The sequence below is a fragment of the Battus philenor genome, unplaced genomic scaffold, assembly GCF_028537555.1.
Source record: "Battus philenor isolate CCGP_79_NKW_IND1 unplaced genomic scaffold, ilBatPhil1.0.hap1 SCAF_16, whole genome shotgun sequence".
Taxonomy (NCBI): Eukaryota; Metazoa; Arthropoda; class Insecta; order Lepidoptera; family Papilionidae; genus Battus; species Battus philenor.
In genome coordinates, this window is record NW_027181678.1 from 7,657,007 (window position 1) to 7,680,626 (window position 23,620).

Consider the following 23,620-nt stretch of genomic DNA (forward strand, 5'->3'; position numbering starts at 1 on the left):
CACCCTATGCTGCTTACTATCTGCGTTGAGAAGCTAAACTGTGTAAAAACCAATAAGTAACCCACATAACGAATCGAATAAATTATTAGCATTACCGAAAGAAAGTATCTTATTTGCATCTATAATATCCGCCCTCATAAATTACCGTGCCTCTGAAGAATATCCCCAAAACTTCAGATAATTAATGTTTTAGTTTTCCACAACCTACAGATATTAATACTTCCAATATAATCAAGATGCAGATGAACTGAAGGCTAGACACAGTAATAGAACTAAATAGGTCTTTTAGCATTTCCCTGAACCGCTTAAGCTATCTCTTTGTGTACCTGCCAGACGCAACTAATATTGCCTTACAAAGATTCTAACAAAAATACTAAAAAATGAAAGTACATTAAATGTTGCATAAAATAAAACTATGTTCATAGCCAAATCAGTAAATACATTTAACAATTTTAACTAAAATGTGAAAATAGATATTGCTGTAATGCAAATATTATATTAAAAACATGTATGATGGATGTAATAATATTATAGCAAAATTTAAAGGTTCGTCGAGAGTAGCGTATCAACTACTAAGAGAAAAGTATAATCAGAAAAAGCGACCTTAATCAAAACTAAACTGACAGATTTTCGAATAAAAATTTAATAAATGGAGGACATGGACATGAAACCTGACGCGAGACTTAAAAGGTAAATGACGAATTAGTATGTAAGGGATGGCGAGCGAAATCATTGAAGACGTTTATACCAAAGAAGCAGAAACAAAAAAAGGATCACAAAAGATAGAGAGCACACAATGAGAAACGTTAGATAAGGTGTATGCTTAGAGGCACGCTAAGATTAGAGATAGGTTATAAATATAGGTATTATATATGAAGCCAAAAATTAATAAAAGTGTACACTGTTGTTATCGATGCTTTTCTGTTATTTTAAAAGACAATTACTAATTTCTTTACAGAAAAAAAAAACCTAAAAGTAAATAGAATAAATTCTTTGGCGGCATTATTAATTTGCTTATAGGATTTGAATTTTATTTTTCAATAAGTTGTCCAAATTCCGGAAAAGAAAACTGTTACTATACCTGGAGAATATCAGGAGTGACGTAATTTTCCAACTTCAGCTCTTCTAATTTAGCAATCTATCGTGCAGTGTATAGCCGAGCGTTGTCTCCAAAGAGAAGTGATCTAGAACATATTGACGATTTCGTCCATTTGTAATTATCGATATTGAATGGCAATAGGCAAAATTGCAGCAATTATCTGGCTCAATTTTAAAAAGCTATAATGGATAAGACTACCGTAAATCTGTCAAATATTTAACAGTACCTTCGTGATAATTGTCTTAGAACAAGATTTTCAATTTTCTTAATGTTATTAGTACAAATATCTTTAATCTGGTGATACAGATATGGATCTAAAGTTAGATATAAGCTAGATATAGTTAAGAAAGACAACAATAGAAGTCACTGTTTGCATGAAAATGACTTGCAACGTGATGAACCAGCTAGAAGAAGAACACAAACATTAAGCCTAAGCTCGTGAATTGTCGCTTTAAATTCAAGGCTGTAGACGTTTCGATGGTTTCGGAATATTCCGTTTAAGGAGAATGCTGCGCATATCATGGACAAACCAAAGCAAGATCGTTGTGATATAAATGAGCTCAAAGTTCATCACAAGGTTATAATTTATTAGTTTTTACTAATTTCTTGTATTTTTGTCACATTGCCAAAACAGCGAGATTTTTGAGGCGCTTTAACATAAATGTTATTAGCAAAATCGAAGGAAAAATCGACTGTGAGTAACTTTACACTGGGCAAACAAAACCATACCGTACCAGATACTTAAGTACCGGAGGTCATACATTTCGCCAAAAACTGTATCCGATGAGGCAAAAAAGAAAAAGTGATCCGTGAAAGAAGTCGTGACCTTCGTCAAAGGGAAGAGCTAGTCATTTGGTAAGCTACGAAGAAAACTTCTAATCGAAAAAATGTTCATGCATATTATTTATAAGTATCTGTATATTTTTTCCTGTAGGTTCAAAAGACAAACATTACTTCGTCTTCGTAAATAAAAAATCGTATAAAGTTTTTCAGAGTGGATCGTTTCGAGAAAAGACATTGCTATTGTTGACGTACAACACCTACAACATTTACCTACAACATTTTCATTCGGATTCTTGTTTTGATTACTTATAATTTTTACGTAGCAGTTAGCTTTTTAGTGCTTATAGTATGAAGCAACGATTCATTACTTGCTCGCTTCGAATACTTCATTGATTTTATTTAGGTGGCAGTGTATTGTTATAAATGAAATGTAAAGAAAAGTGAAAGGCTAGAAGACGTCATTTAATGTTATAACTATTCCGTGTAGGCGTCTTATTCTTTGTTATCTGCATCTTTAATGCATGGTTAACTTTGATAAGATAAAATGCAGTATTGTTATATAACATTTCGGAAAACCGTAGTTTAAAAAAGCGATTATCATATTTGAAAATAAGGTACTTTTTTCAATAATGCTAATGTTTATACGATTCGTTATTTGGGGAGCTTATTAGCTTTTATACGGTCCATCTTTTTAACGGTTAATATTTTTGTAAGAATGTTGGAAGCTATTATTAGTTAAACAGATAGCTTTAGCGTTTCAGGGAAATGCTAAACGACATATTTGTTACTATCATTGTGTCTAACTTTTAGTGCATCTGCATCTGTGATTATATTGGAAGTATTAATAGCTGTAGGTTGTGGAAAACTGAAACTTTTTTATTTGAAATTTTGGAGATATTCTTCAGACTTACGGTAATTTATGAGGGCGGATATTATAAATGCAAATAAGATGATTTCCTTCAAATTCATGAGATACACTCCATTGGGCAGTATTTACAAAGGCGAATAGTATATATGTAAATGAAATACTTTTTTCCAGTAATGCTGATAATTTATTTGGTTCGTTTTGTGGGTTACTTATTGATTTTTACACAGTTTAGCTTTTCAACGGAAATAGTAAGCAGCATAAGGCGAGGCATAACTGTACGCGGAGTAGGCAGCCACCGGTGCTGTGTAGGCGGAGTAGGCGAGGGGTGCGGTGTAGGCCGCTGCGACCGGCGCGGTGTAGGCTGCGGCGACGGGCGCGGTGTAGGCTACTGGCAGGACGCCGGGCTTGGCTGCGGCCAGGGCCATGAAGCAGGCGAAGATGAACTGTAAAACAAACGAAAATGGTTTTCTAGCAAATCTTTATAATAAAATATAATATCACTTGATTATTTATTCGTTCGTGTTATTGAAAGAACATGATCGAATTATAGTATTTCATTATCACTTATGATAATAATGTTACTTACCAGTTTGAACATTTTGGTGGTTGGTTATCGATTTGCTGCTGCTGAGCTAATGATAATAAGACAGTGAGCGACGCGGTCTTTATAGTGAATAACGAAGGTCGATTGCAGGTAAAGCGATGATATTTGCTGCCACACGTACTTTGAGTTACAAATGCAAGTTCTTTTCGGAATGAAATTGTACACTGAATTAATAAAACTCTTTCTTGATTACTTATTTAGGTGAAGCGTTTTTTGAGTTTTATATCGCATGTGCGGCCTTTTACGATCAGAACTTATATTCTGTAGGAAATTATATGTATATCATAAGTTAAAAAAATAGATTTATAAATAAATATTTCTTTAAACTATATCGACAACAATATTTGTAATTTACAGGTTCTTGTTGTAAAATCATGGGTTTAATATGAATTGCATGTCATAAAAAATTCTGTCTGTTTTTGAAACCGTTTGTCGTACGGCAGTTATTTTTACGAAAAGTGACGTTGAACATTTTCAGGATACTAAAAGTATTAAGTATCTAATTTATTAATATATTATCTAATTATTGTTAAAATAGATCTCTTCGAAATCTATGCATCCTTTCAAACGATTTTGAAATGCAGAGGGCCCTTTCCTCTTTGGAGGTATTTTACACAACTTTTTTGAACAGAGCCATCGCTTCTGTGGCGACATAAAACCTTACTTCACAATTTTTTTAAGAAGGTTTTTGAATACAAATGAATAAAATGAGGACGCAGTGTAGAGGAAATGATGACCGCTACATTCTTCGGCCGGGCAGATTATTAAGCAAAAACTATTCTCGAAAACAAGAAAATAGTGATAGCAGAATGGTACAATAGCATAGTAGAATTATTGGGCCTTCTTTTTCATAGTACCGACCTTGCTACGTTCATGCATTTCTAAAAAATTAAAAAAACTTCATGGAGTTCTGTATCATAATTTCGGAGAATGAAAATGATAGCGTACAATAATGCCATGAAATAGATCCAAAGTTGAGTCGGCATACTGTTTCTCGCATCATTTTCCAGGATGAAACGTTGAATATAGATTGTGAATGGCATTATTTAAATACTAAGTATTAACAAGTAGATACTTAGTTTAGTTTTGGTATTCTTAAAACATCCAGTGTTAACTCACATAAATCTCCCCACGATTTTAAAAGCAGCCAAAATTGTTAATAAAAACAAAAATTGCTATTAGCCACTCGATTAATTTAAAAAGAAGTAAAAATTGGTATTAATGACATTTAATTTTTATATGGTCTGGAAAATATTAATATTTGAACGTAATTTTATTAACATTGTTATAGTACATACTACTATTATAGAATGCAAATCTTGAGCATCAAAGGCCGCATAAGCGAAATAAAGACAAAGACCGCTTTACCTAAATACAATTTCATTTCAAAACGAACTTACATGTAGCTCAAATTACGTGTGGCCGCATTGTCCGAAATTGGCCTTCGTTATTCACTATAAAGTCCGCGTCGTTCACTGTCTTCTTATCATTAGCTCAGCAGCAGCAAATCGATAACCAACCACCAAAATGTTCAAACTGGTAAGTAACATTATTATCATAAGTGATAATGAAATACTATAATTCGATCATGTTCTTTCAATAACACGAACGAATAAATAATCAAGTGATATTATATTTTATTATAAAGATTTGCTAGAAAACCATTTTCGTTTGTTTTACAGTTCATCTTCGCCTGCTTCATGGCCCTGGCCGCAGCCAAGCCCGGCGTCCTGCCAGTAGCCTACACCGCGCCCGTCGCCGCAGCCTACACCGCGCCGGTCGCAGCGGCCTACACCGCACCCCTCGCCTACTCCGCCTACACAGCACCGGTGGCTGCCTACTCCGCGTACAGTTATGCCTCGCCTTATGCTGCTTACTATTTCCGTTGAAAAGCTAAACTGTGTAAAAACCAATAAGTAACCCACATAACGAACCAAATAAATTATCAGCATTACTGTAAAAAAGTATTTCATTTACATATATACTCGTACTATTCGCCTTTGTAAATACTGCCCAATGGAGTGTATCTCATGAATTTGAAGGAAATTATGAAGTTAACAATGCAAAGGCACAGCTGCAAATGTATTCGAGAAGTATTCGATGTGCCAGCTAGCAATGATCTTATGCTTGTTATTGTTTGCTTGTTTATATGGGAATCAATAATATACTAGAACAACATACCGAATAGATTATCAGCGTTAACAGAACAAAGCATCCTATTTACAAATATAACATTCTCTCTCAGATACGATGTGAGAAATTAATAATGTTCCAGTTTTTAATAACATACTGCTTTTTTAGTTAATGATATGCAAATAGTGATGTACAAAAAACAACCGAGAGAAAAATAAATAAAGTTTTTTGTTATGCATTATGTAAAATCTGGCTTTTCCTCGAAATAAACTTAAAACATTTTTCACATTTAAAATCATCAGTATTTCAAATACACTGAAGTATTTGTAGAACATTATTGGCAGTATCTAAGTGGTCACTCCTCGATAAACTCAAAGGATAAGACACGTATACATAATAAAAGTTATATTTAACCATTTTGTTCGACTTTTTTGAACGTTCTTATGATTTTTTATTCTAAAATCCATATATTATAATAAAGAGCGGTTTTACTCCGCCCAGCGTAATAGGCTTCTTCTGATTCGTCTGCTTTTGTCGATCTCGCCAATAACGGTGCAATGTAGCTAAATATTAAATAATTCGTTGTTATGAAACAGATATTTGTCACTTATTAGGATAATACCTCTTACTGACTTCATCCAGGGTATACCCAATCTCAATTTCAGGGTATTCTCAAATCATGCAAACGTTAATGATTTTTAGCGTACAGCACCCATTTCGGCCCATATTTAGGACTCCTCCAGCTTTTCCTTTGTATGTATATTCCTATCCTATCTTCTGTATCGACTTATAATCGTAGGTTTGATCCCCGGGATACCATCATATACAATTCACACTTAGTGCTTCAATTATATATGATTGCCACTGCTCAGAAAAAAACAAGTTATCAGAAGATTAGCAGGAGTGTCCTCTGTGTACCACTATAAAACACTGTGAACGCCACCCGCTTGACAACCATGTCGATTATGGTATATCCCCCGATAGACATATAGAATATATATACACAAAGAAGGCCTATGTCTTGCAGTCGGCATCTAAAGGCTGAAACGATAACGGTCTTCTAGCTAGTCTATGAAGCTTTGGGCCATACTACTTCCTCTTTAAACGTGTTAAATTATGGTTTTCGTCCGTTTACTCTGGTCTTTATTGACTCCAAAAGTACTTCAGACTTCTCTAACTTTAGGTCTACCCATGTACCTATCGATCTACCCAGTCAAATTACGGTTTTGGCTCATTGATTTAGAAGATACAAGTCATTGCTGATGCGGAGCATACAATCCAATAAGCATTAAATTTAGGAATCTAAAGCAGATAGCAGGGTGATATTGTCGGTTATAATATATATGGTTAGACTGTGCTGGTAGGCGTACAAGATATAAAGGGGTACATGCTCATTTTTCAGCAAGAAGCTTTAAATATTATACACCTATTTCCAATCACTGTGCTTAAGTGTATATTCTAAAATGCATTATTACATTAATTTATTTTTTCTATTGTAATGCTCCAGTTCAGTATCTTCTAGCAGTACGAAGACTCCAGTGATAGATAGTAAACAATTACTAATTTTATTATGTAGTTATCTAAATTTCGATAACGCTTTTCCTTGCTGTAATATCATAAGGTTATTTATTATTTCTAAAACAATTGATTTTTAGATATACTGTACCGTACAATAATTATCAGCAAAAATTAAACAAACCCTTTGAAGCTTTTGTACCTATAAACAAACACCCTTTATACATACGTTTATATGTGTATGAATTTGTAGACAAGTATCTATTTATAATATAAATTAGATTAATGTTATTCATTCATAACCGTTAACACAAAAATTATTTAAAAACATTATAAAAACTTTAACACAAAATTTGCGAACGATAGATATAAAATTGAAAAGCTCTTTAAAACAATGCGAAGACGTATTTAGATCCAATCCTTTTACTAAAACTCAATAAGTTATATTCTACGAAGCCTAAATTAAAATGCCTACGTACACTGTATTGTATTTTAATACTAAATTGGTTTTAAACAAAGACGATGCGAGTTCATATTTTATGGCTTTAGATGAAGCTCTGGAATGAAGAACCATATTAGAAATATTATGAAAATTATATTATGTTTTATTTTAAGATCTTGAACATTTTTGGGACAAATTTGACATCGATGCGATTAAAAGATATAATTTGTCAAGAAATATCACGAATTTCTTTACTAATATCTACTATCTAGTAGTAAATATTAAGAACCGTGATTAAACATTATATCTATTTAATTTTTATTTTTTGATGATGAATGATTAATAAGTTACAAGAGATAAATCTAAGACTTAACTTTTAAATTTATTTGAATTAATTTCTTAAATAAAAAGTATACTCGTATAACGTCGTAACATTTGCACCCTCTCATTTAAAAGTTTTAATTTTTGTATAGATAAATTAATAGTTGATCAAAATCATTACTACTTACTTTAACTATTATTAATTTTAAAAATGTAACATTTTTATAGAAATGTAACTAAAAACGCAAATGTAATAATAATTTCCTTTACAAGGACGCAGAAGTCGTGCCCGTAAAAAGGCCTACTTGAAAATAGGCACATTAACCTCTGCATGGTTGATGCAACCACACATGGAAACCGTAGTAACCCAGGCACGCGCGCACTGACCTCTGACGCAACGCACGGGGAACTTCGAGCATGCTGAGTGGTCGTAATCATTCAAAAGGGAATCAAGAAATATTTATACAAAAAATGTTAAAACATTACTTACAATATTCTAAAAAAGATATTTAATTTTATATTAAATTTAAACATATTGCAAAATTGCCTCAATCATTCATTATCATGCTTTCTTAAAAAAAAAAAAAAAAACTTATTAATTATCTAAAATCTCATGGTTTTAATTGGATTTTATTACTTTCTTACCATAACAGCGTAGTATAAATTAGGCAGATAGTGACGAATTTCACAAATAAACATTAATTTTACATCATATGATCAAACTTCTGGACGGTGATCTAAGATTAATACGTAGGGGCTGTAACTTTAAAGATAAAGCCTATTTAACAAAGACTGAATAAGTAAGAAAATTAGATTCAAATAACTTTATTTAATCATTAATTTCATTAAATATTATTTTTACTGCTTGCCTGGCGAATAACACTATTCATAATGGTAGTCTTGAATTCAACAACGCCGGTGCCCTGGGTGAGTTAGCACACCCTCGTACATCGAATAATTTAATTCTTTTCTCGGACTATTTAAACTCGAACATTGTATTTATCGACATCATTATCTTTTCTGCAACAGAAAAAGTAGTTTCTCTCCAAAATGTTCAAACAGGTAATAAAAATTAACAAACATTTTCAAGAATATTTTTAATGCATTTATTAAACGCGTGAAACATTGTTAGTCTATTACGAAAATTATAATTTACCTTTAATTATTTTACACAGATCATCTTCGTCACCCTTCTGGCTATGGTTGCTGCTAAGCCCGGCATCCATTCGGTAGCATACCCAGCAGCACCGGTGCTGGCTGCAGCATACACTGCACCCGTAGCAGCTGCTTACACTGCACCCGTAGCAGCTGCTTACACTGCACCTGTGGCTGCTGCATACAGTGCACCAATCGCTGCTGCATACGCAGCACCCGCCGTGGCCGCTTACACTGCTCCCCTCGCATACAGCTCACCGCTCGTTGCTGCTGCATACAGAGCCCCAGTAGCCTTCCTGAAATGATAGCGCTATTGAAACGGTTAAATCAACGAAATAAATGCTTGTGATGTAATTCAAATGTATTTATAATTATCATCATACTTGATAGTGATCTAATTTTTATTCTTGAAAGATACTCAGTTGCTCTCGATGGAGGTGTTAATGGATGTGTTGATCCCTTAGCTTTTAAAATAATAAAAAAAAACATGCGCATGACATGCGCTACGATCATGGGCTTGTTAGACGTTTTAAAAAATAATAAGAAATAATCTGTGTATTATAAGTTATCAAAGCGGCAACGCCTAAAACCACTCTTGGTGATTGCATGTGAAGGGTTGTGATGCAACCTATCTTGCATCATCAGTATAATTTTCTTGAAAATTTATTTTAGGTTTTAATTGAGAGTCACAATGTTGCAACGAGTCTTATTCAGCATATTCCATAGTTGTTTTGGGAAATAGAGATATCCATATATGAGCCGTGGTAGTCTTCAATCGTGACACATGTTACGCCTTGTTCATATACTTATTTCACAACAATATTCACTTACCATTATTAGGTGGCAGAAATGGGCAAGGAAAATTATAAAAACCCACTGGCAATAAATATCCACCACCAGTATATAAATCCATATCACTAGTTTGTTACATGCTTTATCAAACAATATTGTTTTGAAATATTACATAAACTAATGATTCCTAATGCTTTCATTTTATTCCCTATACTTTAAAAAATAAGACTCATAGCAGTAATTAGGTAGTCAATTTTTCTTCCTTGGTCGATCTAATGTTAAAATCCAAGATTTTCATAAATTACACTAAAATATCCTTCACCAGTTCTTTTTTGCTTTACTGTTCACAAAGACCGCTAGCCTAGCCATTTGTTGACCATTAAAAAAGTTTGATTCGTTTGTAATGCCTCACCGTCGTCGTTTCAGCCCATTGCAAGGCATAGACCTCCTCTAATGATATCTACGAGGGAGATATATTTAATCACCACGCCTGGGAAGTAGGTTCGCGATCGCAGTGTGGTATAATGGTTAACAAAGGGTGCTGTTGAACATCTTTGAAACTTGTTTTCTAAACTGTCAATCTTATATTATTAATGCAAAACAGTATAAATTATATAAGATTGTATTCTTTATTGCTTTACATTTTTATCTTCATACTGTTATGTGTATCCCGAGAATCTAACCCGCGTAAGATCGCAAGTCTCAGTTCTCTACCGACGGCTACCACTGCTCAATGCCACATAACTCAGTGTATTCTTTTAGAAGCGGGAGTTATCGTTAGAGGCTATAAAGATCATAAATTACTTTTTAAAAATCATTTATTTCGTTTTTGGAGTATTAGTAAAAAACACTAAAAACATAAAACTCGAATTTTTGTTGAGTCTGTCATATATTTCTAATACGAATTAAATACATTTTCCATTAAAATTATTAAATACATTTTCACTGATGCATTTTTATCAATATCTTTGCTTGCTTATGCATAACTTTTGTAGAAATAACGTGAAACAAAACAATGTATAAAAACTAGTTTTAGAATTTACATCAAAGAAATTTGTTTAATCCCATTTTTCGAAGGCTTTGCTTGTATCTTGTTACGTTTAAGACAATTTTAATCACGTTGCAATTTGCAATGAAAAAAAAAAACATTATGTATAATAATCAAACAAGAAATTTAATACCAAAAACAGGTAAACTAAATAATAAAAACAATTCGTTTTGAACTTGTATTATGAAATAGGTAAAATAGGGATCAAGGGAGGATTGGATTGAGGATAAAATAGTTTTGACCCATTCCTTAAAGTCTGAATAAATAAAGAATGACGATGCGATACACCTCACAAGCTAAAATTTACTCATGTACGATTCAATTTATTTTCTAAACCATTATTTTCTATACATGATATAAAATATATTAAAACGTAAATTAGTTCGCAATAGTATACCCAGTGTTCGTTACAATATTGTAAAATTATTATGGTTTCCTATGACCAAACAAAATCTTCGATTCCGCTATTTACTGCTAACCACTTTCGATTCTAGCAAAGCAAAAGCCTACATTTAATTTATAATAAAAAACGCAAGATACTCATCTTTAGCCACTTACTGAATATTGAGAAAGCTTGCTTAGGAATCATTAATGTATCACCATACCTGATATTGCACTCTCATATATATTTTTTTCTATACTCTATAGTTATGATTTTTACAGAAACCTTTTTCTAAACCTTTAGCTAAACGTCAATACAAGATTGTCAATTTATTTTCACACATTTTAAAATCCATCATATACGAATGATAATAAAAAGTACGTGAATTTCTTGATTTCATCTGCAGTCAGTCCCGAAGTTACGAGATTTATCAAGTGGCAGTAGAATTTAGTACAATATAGTATAATCCAACCACGTAATTTATTTTAATCATGAAGGGTACACATTTTTACTCTTGTTGAAAAACAGGCTCCGGTAATCATCTTAACCAAGATGAACATACTTCTTTACCGGCGACCGCAGTATTCTGTTTTCTAGATATTTTTAGTTACAGAAATTTAAATAAAGGCGCTTATTCCCTTGCAACATATTTAAAATAATGGATCTATGACATCATAGCAAGCGGTTTAGTGTATTGTGTGTTGAATAAGGGTGCTCGTTGGCCGATGTCATATTTAAATGACGTCATACGCAATACCTGTCATGTCATTATGAGTAATAATTATTTATAGCAAATTTAACTCTATTCAACGTGCAACTTTGAGTACAACGTCACTTGAAGTAAGATGTACGTCACAGTATTCATATTTATGCCAACGAACAAATATTTATTTGGAAAGTAGTGATAAAAACATTGTATTAATCTTCAATTACGACATGCTACGAACCCGTGCTGAATGGCATACTAGAAATAAATTATCTTTTTTAAATAATCTTGTGTAATTCATCAAGCGATGCGTTGGTCAACATCTTATCAATTTCAACAGACCATATAGGTGTATCCCTTATAACTGTAACTAAATAATATTTGCACATAAAATTTGCCAGGTACTTAGGTGGTTAGTAATAGCAAATTATTTCATCTTTGCATCACAAATACATTGAATCTTTTAGTTTGTGGTGTTCCATAATATAGGCAGTGAACCGTACACATAACACATTATGATGACAACGAGTGGAACATAACTTGAGAAGAAAACAAGAGTAAAGGAAGATCGGCTGATAATGGGTTGATGACATAAACGACAATACCGGAAAAGACTGATTGACCAGAAGCAATGAAAGAAAGGCAGAGGATAAAATGGAGGAGCCCAAGCATAAAGCACACTGCCTAATAGTTTTAACAAAATATATAAACTCACTAACAACATTGCAAACGCCAAATAAAACCTTTTTATTTATTTTGTTCTATATCTGTTTGCGTATGTCCTACAGCTGAAATGATGATGATCATGAACCACGCCTACTTCACAGATAACCAGCAGTAGATTTGTTAATCGTCTGTTCAAATATTAAACGGCCTTTTAATAGTTTGTATCAATTTTATGTTGCTTTTGCCCAGAACAAGTCTCCCAATCGTACACACAATATAACAGTAAGCTTGTTTAAAGCTTGTGGTTATTTAAGTGACCTTTTTTGCCCTCTACCTGTTAGAAATATACACAAATTAAATGCGTCGAACGCAGAAGAACATCGAATGTTCCACGCGGTGCTTCATACTAATCATTGCAAACAGGGTGTGACAAGAACCGTATTAATATCACTCAACAAATATACCTTCAGTCGACAAAATGTCATCGACTGACATTTTTTGACTACTTTTATTTTTACCAATTTTTTTTTAAACCAGTCATAATATTATCCTTATAAAAGCACCATTTTAATAAAACTTTATAATAACTCAGTTTACAGTTGTGTAAATATCTGTATTTAATAAATAAAAATGACGACTTTATCGATTTTATTATCCTTTTTTCAATATTTTGTAGGTGATTTTTAAGAAAAAATATAACATATACAGTCTTTCATATCAAAACCATTGCATAAACACTACACATATTTTAAATAACTTTAATGCTTCTAACTTATTATTCATAGCCAAAACAGTACGTCTTTCGGGTTGGCTCGCAATGTAACAAAATGTACATAATCATTGTTTAGCTATTTATATAAAATCTTTACTTCAATTACGTTCTTGAATTTATCGTTTTCGCAGGCAATACGGAGTACTCTGCCTCACTAGTAACATTTTTGATTGATGATAAATCCTTATACGAACATCTTTGAAATAATTGTATCAAATTGAAAATCATACATTTAAAAACATCCTTTATGTAGCTAATTAGAAAACATTGTATTCGAGTCAGGCGCGCTTGTCCCGTCCTCACACGTCCTTGCAATGGATCCGCCAAGACCAAAGCCAACTGAGGCCTAGAACCTTATATATTAGCCAGGATAGAACGACCATCGTCAGTCCCCCTTACGCAACCGTACCAGAGAATCAAAATGTTCAAACTCGTAAGTACCTTTCTTGTCTCAATGAAAATATTAGATACTCAAAGTGTAATTTGTAATTATTAAATTATTCTATTTACTAGTTTTATTATTAAACAAGTAAGAGTCCAATTTTAATCTCGTCATTTGAGTATTGACAGCACTGTAAAACTTTTGTATGTTCCGATTTGTTTAATATTTTTATACATAAGTAATTCAGGCATTTATTTTTAAAATTTCATTTTAAAACGACTTTTACAAAATTTAATGGATAATTATAATATTTAAAATTTTCATTCTAATCAATTATTTTTTTTTTATTTTCATCAAAATTTATAACATTATTTATTTCAAAAGCCTTTACCTGAACATTTTAATAATTATTTAAATGGTTTACTAATAAACATCAATTTAATTAAAAAATACATACGCCTAAAACTAAAACTGAGGAATTGTACATTTAATTTAAATTTTAATTTCATAAAATTCTTATTCTGCTTAAAGATAGATGTAGATCTGATAGAATTGGTTATACTAACTGATAATTATAAAAAGCTATTTGTGTGTATCTGTGTATGTGTATGTGTGTATGTGTATTATTAATACTGTTTTATAATAAATCTTCGTAATCTAGTGTTATTTTATCTAGTTGTTACGTTCAACATTGTACATTATTTTTTTTATTAGCTACTTAAAAATTTAACCAGCTATTATATAAGTTTTTTAGTTATAGAGAACAAGTTACGATTTTATTTATAATAAATTGTAAAGTTTCTGCTACATATAACATAAATTTCATTATCATAATTTCAGCCACAGAATGTCCACTGCTAGGCCTCTGCCATAAATTTTCAAAAAGAATGGTTAAAAGCGACATGCTTTCAAACGACTCCAATGAGGCCGTTTGTCCACGTGTCGTTTATGTATACTTCCCACACTAAGCTTTCTCGTTCATAGTCTCCACTACAGAACCTGAGGCCCGAAGTAAAATACTATATTTCAGCGCCGTAAGTATGGGTGACACAGATTGGTCGTAAAACTTCGTTTTAAAACACTCAAGGGTATTAAGCGATAATATTTTAATTTTAGAATTGATACGTCTAACCCAAAATGTCTGATCTTCGCAGATGATCTTCGTCGCTCTCTTGGCTTTCGCTGCAGCGAAGCCACTGGTGTATAGCTACACTGCGCCGGTAGCAGCCTACACCGCGCCCATAGCCGCTGCCTATACCGCGCCTGTCGCCTACTCCGCCTATAGCGCTTATTCGCCCGTCGCTTATTCGGCCTACACTTATGCTTCACCGTATGCCTACTATATCTAAGATATAAACGTGAAGACAGCTCCCGCTAAGACGTATTGATTACAAAAGAGATTAGTTTTTAGTTTATTTTGTGAATGGTTAAATGTAATTTATTCGATTATACATAAATATAAAAATATGAATACTTTATTTCGAGATTTTTTTCTTGAAGAACTCTTTCATAGGTTGAGTACTATTTTTAGCGACTACAAAAACATCTTTACATTTTTGTAAATCACATCTACATAAACTGTTCATTATTTTACATATGTATGCACAAATTTTTGCCACAAAAGCGATGTAAGGTAAAGTTGCCGTAAAAAAAATAACAGGCGCTGCAATAAGTGTGGTCTGAGAAAAATGCTTGGATATTTTCTATTACATTTCAAATTTCTTTGAGTTAACGATGTTACAAAAACGTTCTAAATTTTTATTATTCCTAATTATCGTCTTAACCAAAACAGTAACATGTGCAAAAGTCATAAGGCCTCAAACTTAATAATGTGCGGTCAGTACTAAGCAACTTAACTATTCAATTTTTCACAAAAAAAAACAATTCCTTTGACCACTGCTAGGAAGGCTATAAAGAAGAAGAATGTATTATCATTATTAGTATTAATAGGCTCAAATGTAGAAGTGTTAAAAATTTACTTACTTATACTTAGTTTACGTTTTGTTGAAGAAAAAAGTAATCTATATTACTTTCAATTTCAATCGCATAAATCCAATTATTCTGTTTTTTTCTATTATACTATCATATAAAAAAATAACAAATGGCAACTTGGATATTTTATATAAGAATCTCCACATATACTCAAATTTACATGTAGCGTTTGCAGGAAACTTTAATTTAAAACATATCATTTCTTTTGCAATAAATAGCTCCATTTTATTAAACATGACATAACAAAAACATATTATACTCGTTATATTTCATACACAGTTAAATGTTAACGAAAGTACAAATCAGTCAAGGTATAAGCACCATTATATGGCAATGGTACTGCGGGTACACCTAAATATTCCTGCATATTTAATGATGATCCGTACGAATATCTATAATCAGATACTGATGCAAAAGGTACGGCTGCAAATGATGCAGGAAGAGCTGGGGCAACAGGAGCAACAGGGGAGACCGCGGGGGCCACCAAAGCTGCGGAAGCCAGTGGCGAGGTGATAATGCCGGAGCTGAATACTAGTGGCTCTGCAGAAGAAAAGGCGACTAGTAGAAACGTTATCTGAAAATAAAAAGTCTTCAATAAATTTGTCAATATAAAATATTAAATAAAACTTGGGTTAGTAAATATAATAAAATAGGACCTCGGTGATATGAAACCTCAACGTCATCATAATTACAGACGTAGTACATCCTCTGTCCTTCATCTATGGAGGAGACTTCTATCCAGATAGGTTTCATCCATAGATTTCCAATAAGATTAAGACAATTGAAGGATCTGCAACCAACGTCTTATGAACAGAACAAGCCCATACTTATTTAAATTTCATGTAACTATTTAGATAATTGTGTAAAATTTTAAATATGCTCATCAATTTATTTGGCTTAGCGACAGAAAAAATCAAATAGCTGACAATGCTATTCAACGGTAATGAGTCTTAGTTATATAATTAAAACTCTACGGTTTCTAATTTACATGCAATCATTTGCAAATAGATATTTTTTTTAAATTTAGGAAAATTTTGTTTAAATATCTTGGTGCCAGATATTATTAAAACATCTTATCGTGATGAAGAAGTGTGACAGATGATTGTAAAAGTTACATCTCTTCAGAGGCCCAAACATTTTTAATTTCCGTTTACCTATTTAATTTCAGATGTCAAAAGTACGATAGTGAAAATATATATTTCGACGTTAACGTGAAAAACAAAATTAAAGTTCTTACCAATAACATCTTTTCCATTTTGTAAATTTTCTTCAGAATTCTTAGGTTCACTGTTCTGTACTGAACGTATTCGAAACGACCATTCTTATATACTTAAAGGAGGTTGAATACAGAGACAAACACATTCAGGAATCTAACGCGTCAAAAGGTATTGTCAAGGCCTCAATGAATAGCTTTCAAGGAAACAAAAGAATATATAATATAAAATGAATAGTTACTCGTTTCCCAAAATTGTTTCAAATCGACCTTGGTTCGACTTACCTGCTTATTAGACAAAGCCAATGAGTTGACGCATTTGTTCAACATATCCTGTTGGTTGAACAATGTAATCAGATAATTTGTCGAACATTGCAATTTTCTTAAATAAAAATCTATAGCTATCAGTTATGCCCGTTTGATGTTCGTTTTGACCTACTTCATCTGTTACAACAACTTACAGGAGTTTGTTTGTATTTTTTGTGAAAAATAATCTTAGATTACTTTTTTGCATTTATTGGTTGCAATTGCATTCATTGGCAAGCATTGTTATCTGTTGAAGGTGTATGACTGAGTAATCATTTTATATATACGTCTTCACTTTAACTGGGCAGTCCTGATGAAGATATATTTTTATAAACAATCAATTATAAACAGATGCTGCGGAGCGTCATTTCTGCTCATTAGTTCATTTTTCATCTTCATCATTTATATCTAAGGATATCCACTACTGAACATAGATCTTCGCTGTAGATTTTCAGGTAAAGCAACCTGAATCCAACATTTTCCGATGACCTTATCTAAGTGGTCTTTTTACCTTGTAAGTAGCCGGTTTGTGGTCGCTACTCCATAACCTAACCTTAAGGCCCCAGCGATCATCTGTTCCACGCAATATCACTCTCTATAGCTATCTCACTTCAACTCAAAAACCATTATATTATCATATATTTTTAACAAATTTATACAGTCTAAATTAATTTAAAAGAAACTCTTAAAATAAAAGGATTTGAAGTTTTTTTTTTCGCAGGATAAAAAAAAAAGTCAAAAATTGTCTTCATATGTATCAATTACCGCCATTTGGCCTTTGCGGATCATTTAAGTGGTTATAGTATTATTTGTGTAGAGATAAAAGTACGATGTATGATCATAAGTGTAAAATCCGACCTTTGTTATCGTTTTATGTAAAAAAGAGTTAAATATAAGCACATTTATCCACTACCGATAATGGGTCTCCCCCAAAGAGATCCAAAAGGAATGGACAAGGTCTGCATCAAGCGTCTTCCGTTGACCTTAACAAAGTCGTCTGTCCACGTTAAGGGAGGACACCTTATGCTGCGGTACTGTAGAACCTTAATGACCAAACGGCCATATGTTCCCCGCGCAATATGTCTATGTATTTATTTAAATATAAACGACATATTAAATCAAATGCATAATAGACCTATTTAAACAATTCGTTATTTATGATCTGACTAACCTTGTTTTACATGATTAACTAGCGTATGCTGAATAATCTATGTATAATTTATCATAACTTGTATTGAGTGTTAAGTTTTGATTTTAATGAAAGACAACACTTAATGCAATAATGTTTTATTTAATACGTTAAGCAAATCGATGTCATGGTAACTGGCACGGGTCTAGAAATTTAGCTCGTTAATTATCGTACATAGTACCCATAAGCATAGGGTAAGGCTGCGGCAGCGGAGTAGGGGGCGGCGTAAGCCACAGGGGAGTAGGCCGAATAGCCCACTGGCACTACTGCTGGGGCAGCATAAGCCAGCGCTGGGTCAGGCTTAGGGTTGGCGAAGGCAACCGCCAACAGTGCGAAAAGGGAGAACTGAAAAAAGAGAACAAATTATATAAAATTTAAAACCAATTGAATACTTAACTATATTTCAGATTATAGATTTCAGCAGTTTACATTTTTCTATAATGTTGGTGTGAATAACTATTTATAAAAACGATTTTTTTATCATCACCACCATTTCAGCGATGGAATGTCTCCACATAAGCCCAACTCCATAGATTTTCAATAGGGCCGGCTGGGAGCGACTTGCATTCAGCACCATTAGACGGATGGACGTCTGGTATGCTCTCTGCACACTTGAAACTTGCCAATCAGCTAGGCTATGCCGGTTATTTCGTTGATCTACAGATCTCCTTATTACTGATTCAAACTCGTAAAGTAAGGTTTTTATATAGTACCAGTAACTATTATGGAATTTCTATTACTGTAGACGAAATTCATTATTTTGTCTTATATTAATATCGAAAGAAAAGCGCAAATAAAAGCTTCCCTAAATTCAAAAGTCTCGAAAAACGCAGGAGAAATCATTGAAAAAAATAGTTATATTAACAATTATAAGCAAAATTGATTAAAGTTACTATTTTCATATACTATGAAACACGTGACAGTTTCGTTTCATTTATTATGAAACACGTGATAATTTGTGTATTATTAAAAAGCTTACACGGTTTGAATTACACGTGAATAATATTAAAACATCAAACATACGAGTTAAAATCGAATGAGTTGAGCGATCAATCACGTTACGGGGCATTAACTTATTGAAACCATATAAAGATAGGTCACCCGATATTATATTAAATTTATACAAAAAAAATCTGTACAAATATGACTGGTAATTGAATGAATCAGATTTAATACGACTGGGATAGTAAGTCATCATTTCTATCGGGCCTTGTGTAATATAAATCTCTTTCAAAGGATTTATCAAGTTCATAGATAATTTCAAAGGTCAATTTACCAAATATAAATAAAAGGAAACATTATTTAAGATGGCTTTTGTGGCCTTAAGGTTCTGGACTGGAAAAATCTACGAGAGGTCTATGTCTCGCAAAGGATGTCCTACAATGATGACGCTGATGAAGGAAGTTCAAAGCAAAATTTTGTTTCACAAATACTTGCGTCTTATTACCAAAAATATATTATTGCAGTTACAAATAGGGACAGCAGTACTGCCCGTCTCGAGATCTACGGGTCAGTTTTCAATATAAGTAAACCGCAACCATCTATATCGAACTTTCATAAAAATAGTTACAGATGCCCTAGCAAAAGTAATTGAGATTCCAGCTTCGATCGCTGTGAAAGACTAAGTAAGTCTTAAAACAGAAATACGCTTGCCTGTGCTTCCGAAATGCATCACTAAGTATCGCTCGTGACTAAAGATCTTAACTTGGTCTGTCTTGGTTTTTCATTTTAAAGAGCCCATTGTTATTAAATTGGCGGGAGAATTTTTACAATAAGCACGAAAAGGTAAAATATATTTAATATAAAACGATCTTGAATTAAAAATAATATTATTAATATAGTCTAACGTTGCTACGGCTTTATTAATTATTAAAATTATTTCTTAAAAAATTAATCTGTATTAGAGTTAAATAATACATGAAATACTTAGTCTCTTACCAGTTTGAAGAACATGGTTAATGTTTAACTTGCGGTGATTGCTACAAGTGATACAGATTTAACTAGACTCGGCCTATATTTATATGGAATTGTAACGACCACGCCTATGCTCTGAACGCGTGGCTGTTTTACAAAAAGCGTCCTTGATCTTCAAAGTAACAATGTACGCAGAGTACTAAGTTATCAATTACAATATGTATTATAAACCAACATCCGCATTGGGCGGAAAATAAAATGCAAATTCCCCCTTTTTATGCAACAACCTGTATTAGACGATGTTGTCACCATCACTCTATGGATAGTTCCGTGTTATAATTGATATAATTGATACATTCAAAAACATCGATTGCTTTGCTTGGACGGTTCAAAAATTTTTAAACATTTACTGCGAAAATAATCATAATAATTTTTAAGTAAAAAGTCCTGCTCTTACTTTGGAGGTGTTGGGAAGAACGCATTTTTTAAATGTTATTATAGTAGCAATTAACTATGATTTTCAAATTAAGACGAAAGCTCATTTTACTACCCATTAAAAGAAAACTTATTCGTAATTGTACTTCTTGCCTTCGGCACATACTTTTGCGGTTGAAAAAATCGCTGTTTCAAAATATAGTTTTACGTTACAATAAAATAAATCTTGTCTTATCCTTATGACATTTAGTATCTCTCTATAAGTAGTTTTCCGTAACTTTCAAAATTTAAGTGTTGATGCTCAAAAAAAATTAAATACATGTTATGTGTAATGAGATTAATCAAATAAAATACGCTTCTTTTTTGTTATAAAATAAAATGTGTTTGTAGGTTTTATAAGGTCTTTTGGTATGTTTCTTTTTAAAGTCTTTATTAATAGTATAATTCAAATTCTTTTTCCATTCTGATCGGCAAGGATTAAGATTAAGACGAAAATTTTTGTATATCTTAGTTAGAAAATTAGCCCTGTTTGAGGACAGAAAATCTGATTCACAAAGATGGAGAAACGGATTCAACTACAAATTACAGACCCAATTCCATTTTGTCTATTTTGTAATACGAAAATAGTAAGTTTTTTTTTAAATCCTTTAACTAATATATGTGTCAATGTATTTATGAGAAGTATCCTTATTTATTGCAACTTCGTTTGGTCCCTATGTTTCAAAGCCGTCAATTACGCTTTGAACGTATTTAAATAAGGTTCATTAGACATGTATAATATGTTTTATTCGATTTTAATAATACACTACAAACATACGTCAACCGACTACAGTATTATAAAATGGACAATCTTAAGTTATCGGAATTCATCAAATATTTTAATTATTAATATGAAATCATGCCAATTCTTCTGACTATAAATAAACTTTTACGTTCCACGCCGTATTCGCAGACGATATTATATTCTTTGATGCTCAAACAATTCCCTACCATTTCAAAAATGTGCAATATTTACAATTTGTTAGGTGTTTCTGTAGATATTTTTGACAAAACGTTCTTTAAACACGATTAAAATATTTTAATGCAATTAATAGATAAGATCTACTCTCTGATCCAATACAAATAAACAATTTTCGATTATCTTAATTTTAATGTTATTGATTTCGAATCATCTGCCGACTTGCTCGATCCGCCTTACCCCGATCTAAACTATATCTTCGGTCCATCTAGTTTGAACCATATCTTAGGTCCCCTGCTCATACCATGTCGTAGCCTAGTACCGGCTGGTGATCGCCATTCGAAAACCTTTCAATCTCAATGCCCAACAGTTACAGGAGCGATGTACCCAGCCCAGTATCAGACGAGCATTTCCTCAAGCTACGTCTATGACCTTGGTTCTTCCTCGGATCTCCTCATTTCTGATTTGATATATCGGCCTAAAAACCCTCTATACTTATTTGTACATTATTGAGATTGTTAAGCTTTTAATTATTTATATAAATTATCGGTGTTCGTATTTTAGATAATAAATGTTTGTAATAAATGTTAAAAATAATAAACGTTAATTTTTCATATTTTATACATACATCGTTATTAATCATGTAGTGTTTTTTAAAGTTTTACAATTTCTTTATAATAAATTATTTATTATCTAAGATATGTTGTGTACTAATGCTTTAGTTATTTTTACCTGTTTTAGTTTTTATTTTAATATTTTTGACTCATGATGCTTATACCTGTAGATGAATCGGTTGATATTATGACTGAGCAGCAGTTAAGCAGTTCCAATTCAATAAAATAAAAAAATAAATTGCAAAAATGTTCGTAATGGTGTAAAATTTTATTATTCAATTATTTAAAGTATACGCATCCTAAGACATCAAAATGCGAAACGCGATTAAGACAAATTTATGTTTAACATAATGATGTTATTTTAACACATTGTTTTCCGTGAAAAAGAATAATGAGTATTTGTGTATGTAATTAAATATTTACCGAGTATAATTACCTACACGATTACGTACAGTTCAATTGTTATCGGTCTGTTCTGCAAGGCATGGGCCTCCGCCAAAGATGTCTCTAAGGGGATATGTCATACTCGCCACGCTTGGCAGATGGGATGGCGATCGCAGTGTGATATTATGGTAGACAGAGGATACTACTACCCATCCCCTGGAAACTTGTTTGTAAGCAGTGGCTATCTTATACAATTAATGCACAAAGTGTAAATCATACAAGATTCTTTCCCGGGTATCGAAACCGCGACCTACGATCGCAAGTCTCAATCCTTACTGCTGGGGTACCAGAGCTTGAGTATAAATATTTGCGTGTGTGTGTATATATATACTCATATAACAACGTTTTATAGTTCTTGACATTGAACTTATTTAACCGTACTTACATTAAACCACTTGCCATTGGTGTCCACAAAAATCTACTGTTTATCAAAGAAGAGGAAAGAGTTGCATCGTGATTTTAACACTGATAATTGTCTCGCAATAAATTAAACATTACAAAAACGAAAAAAAATCCGCATTTAATTAAGCAAGTAGTTTTGATTATCTTATTTGTTATCTCTTATTTAATTTTTTAACATTACTGTTTTATTTCTTAAGAAACGTTACATCAAAAACAATGAACGACAATGGTTATTTGCGAAGACACATACCTTTAGGACCTATATTGTTCTACGATTTATCGTATGTTATATACAAAACAAACCAACGACGTATCTGGTAAGCTGCTTTTTATTGAATTTCATAGTATTATACTTTTATTATTAGGATAGGAATGCAAGAGACAAGATGCTATCCTTGTGGTAATTAATAGCAATAATAATATAAATTTTAATACTTAAATAATACAAATGGATCGTTGTATTAAAAAAATCTAAGTATCGAGTT

At 32.4% G+C, this 23,620-nt stretch overlaps 2 protein-coding genes and 1 long non-coding RNA gene across 3 annotated transcripts; 1 reads left to right on the forward strand and 2 right to left on the reverse strand.

Annotated features, from left to right (window-relative positions):
- Positions 1-4,841: 4,841 nt before the first annotated feature.
- On the forward strand, positions 4,842-9,225 carry LOC137919519 (pupal cuticle protein C1B-like). The gene is made up of 4 exons (XM_068762611.1): positions 4,842-4,893; positions 5,037-5,238; positions 7,618-7,718; positions 8,941-9,225. The coding sequence occupies exons 1-4, from the start codon at positions 4,882-4,884 to the stop codon at positions 9,223-9,225; spliced, it is 600 nt and encodes a 199-aa protein (XP_068618712.1). The 5' UTR covers positions 4,842-4,881.
- Positions 9,226-15,772: 6,547 nt separating this feature from the next.
- On the reverse strand, positions 15,773-16,947 carry LOC137919536 (uncharacterized). Its single transcript, XM_068762629.1, has 2 exons — positions 16,898-16,947; positions 15,773-16,234 (listed from the first exon to the last, which is right to left on the reverse strand). The coding sequence occupies exons 1-2, from the start codon at positions 16,913-16,915 to the stop codon at positions 15,947-15,949; spliced, it is 306 nt and encodes a 101-aa protein (XP_068618730.1). The 5' UTR covers positions 16,916-16,947; the 3' UTR covers positions 15,773-15,946.
- Positions 16,948-18,450: 1,503 nt separating this feature from the next.
- Positions 18,451-20,358, reverse strand: LOC137919481 (uncharacterized). Its single transcript, XR_011106735.1, has 2 exons — positions 20,307-20,358; positions 18,451-18,713 (listed from the first exon to the last, which is right to left on the reverse strand). It is a non-coding gene; the product is annotated as an uncharacterized lncRNA (long non-coding RNA).
- Between the last annotated feature and the right edge of the window lie 3,262 nt (positions 20,359-23,620).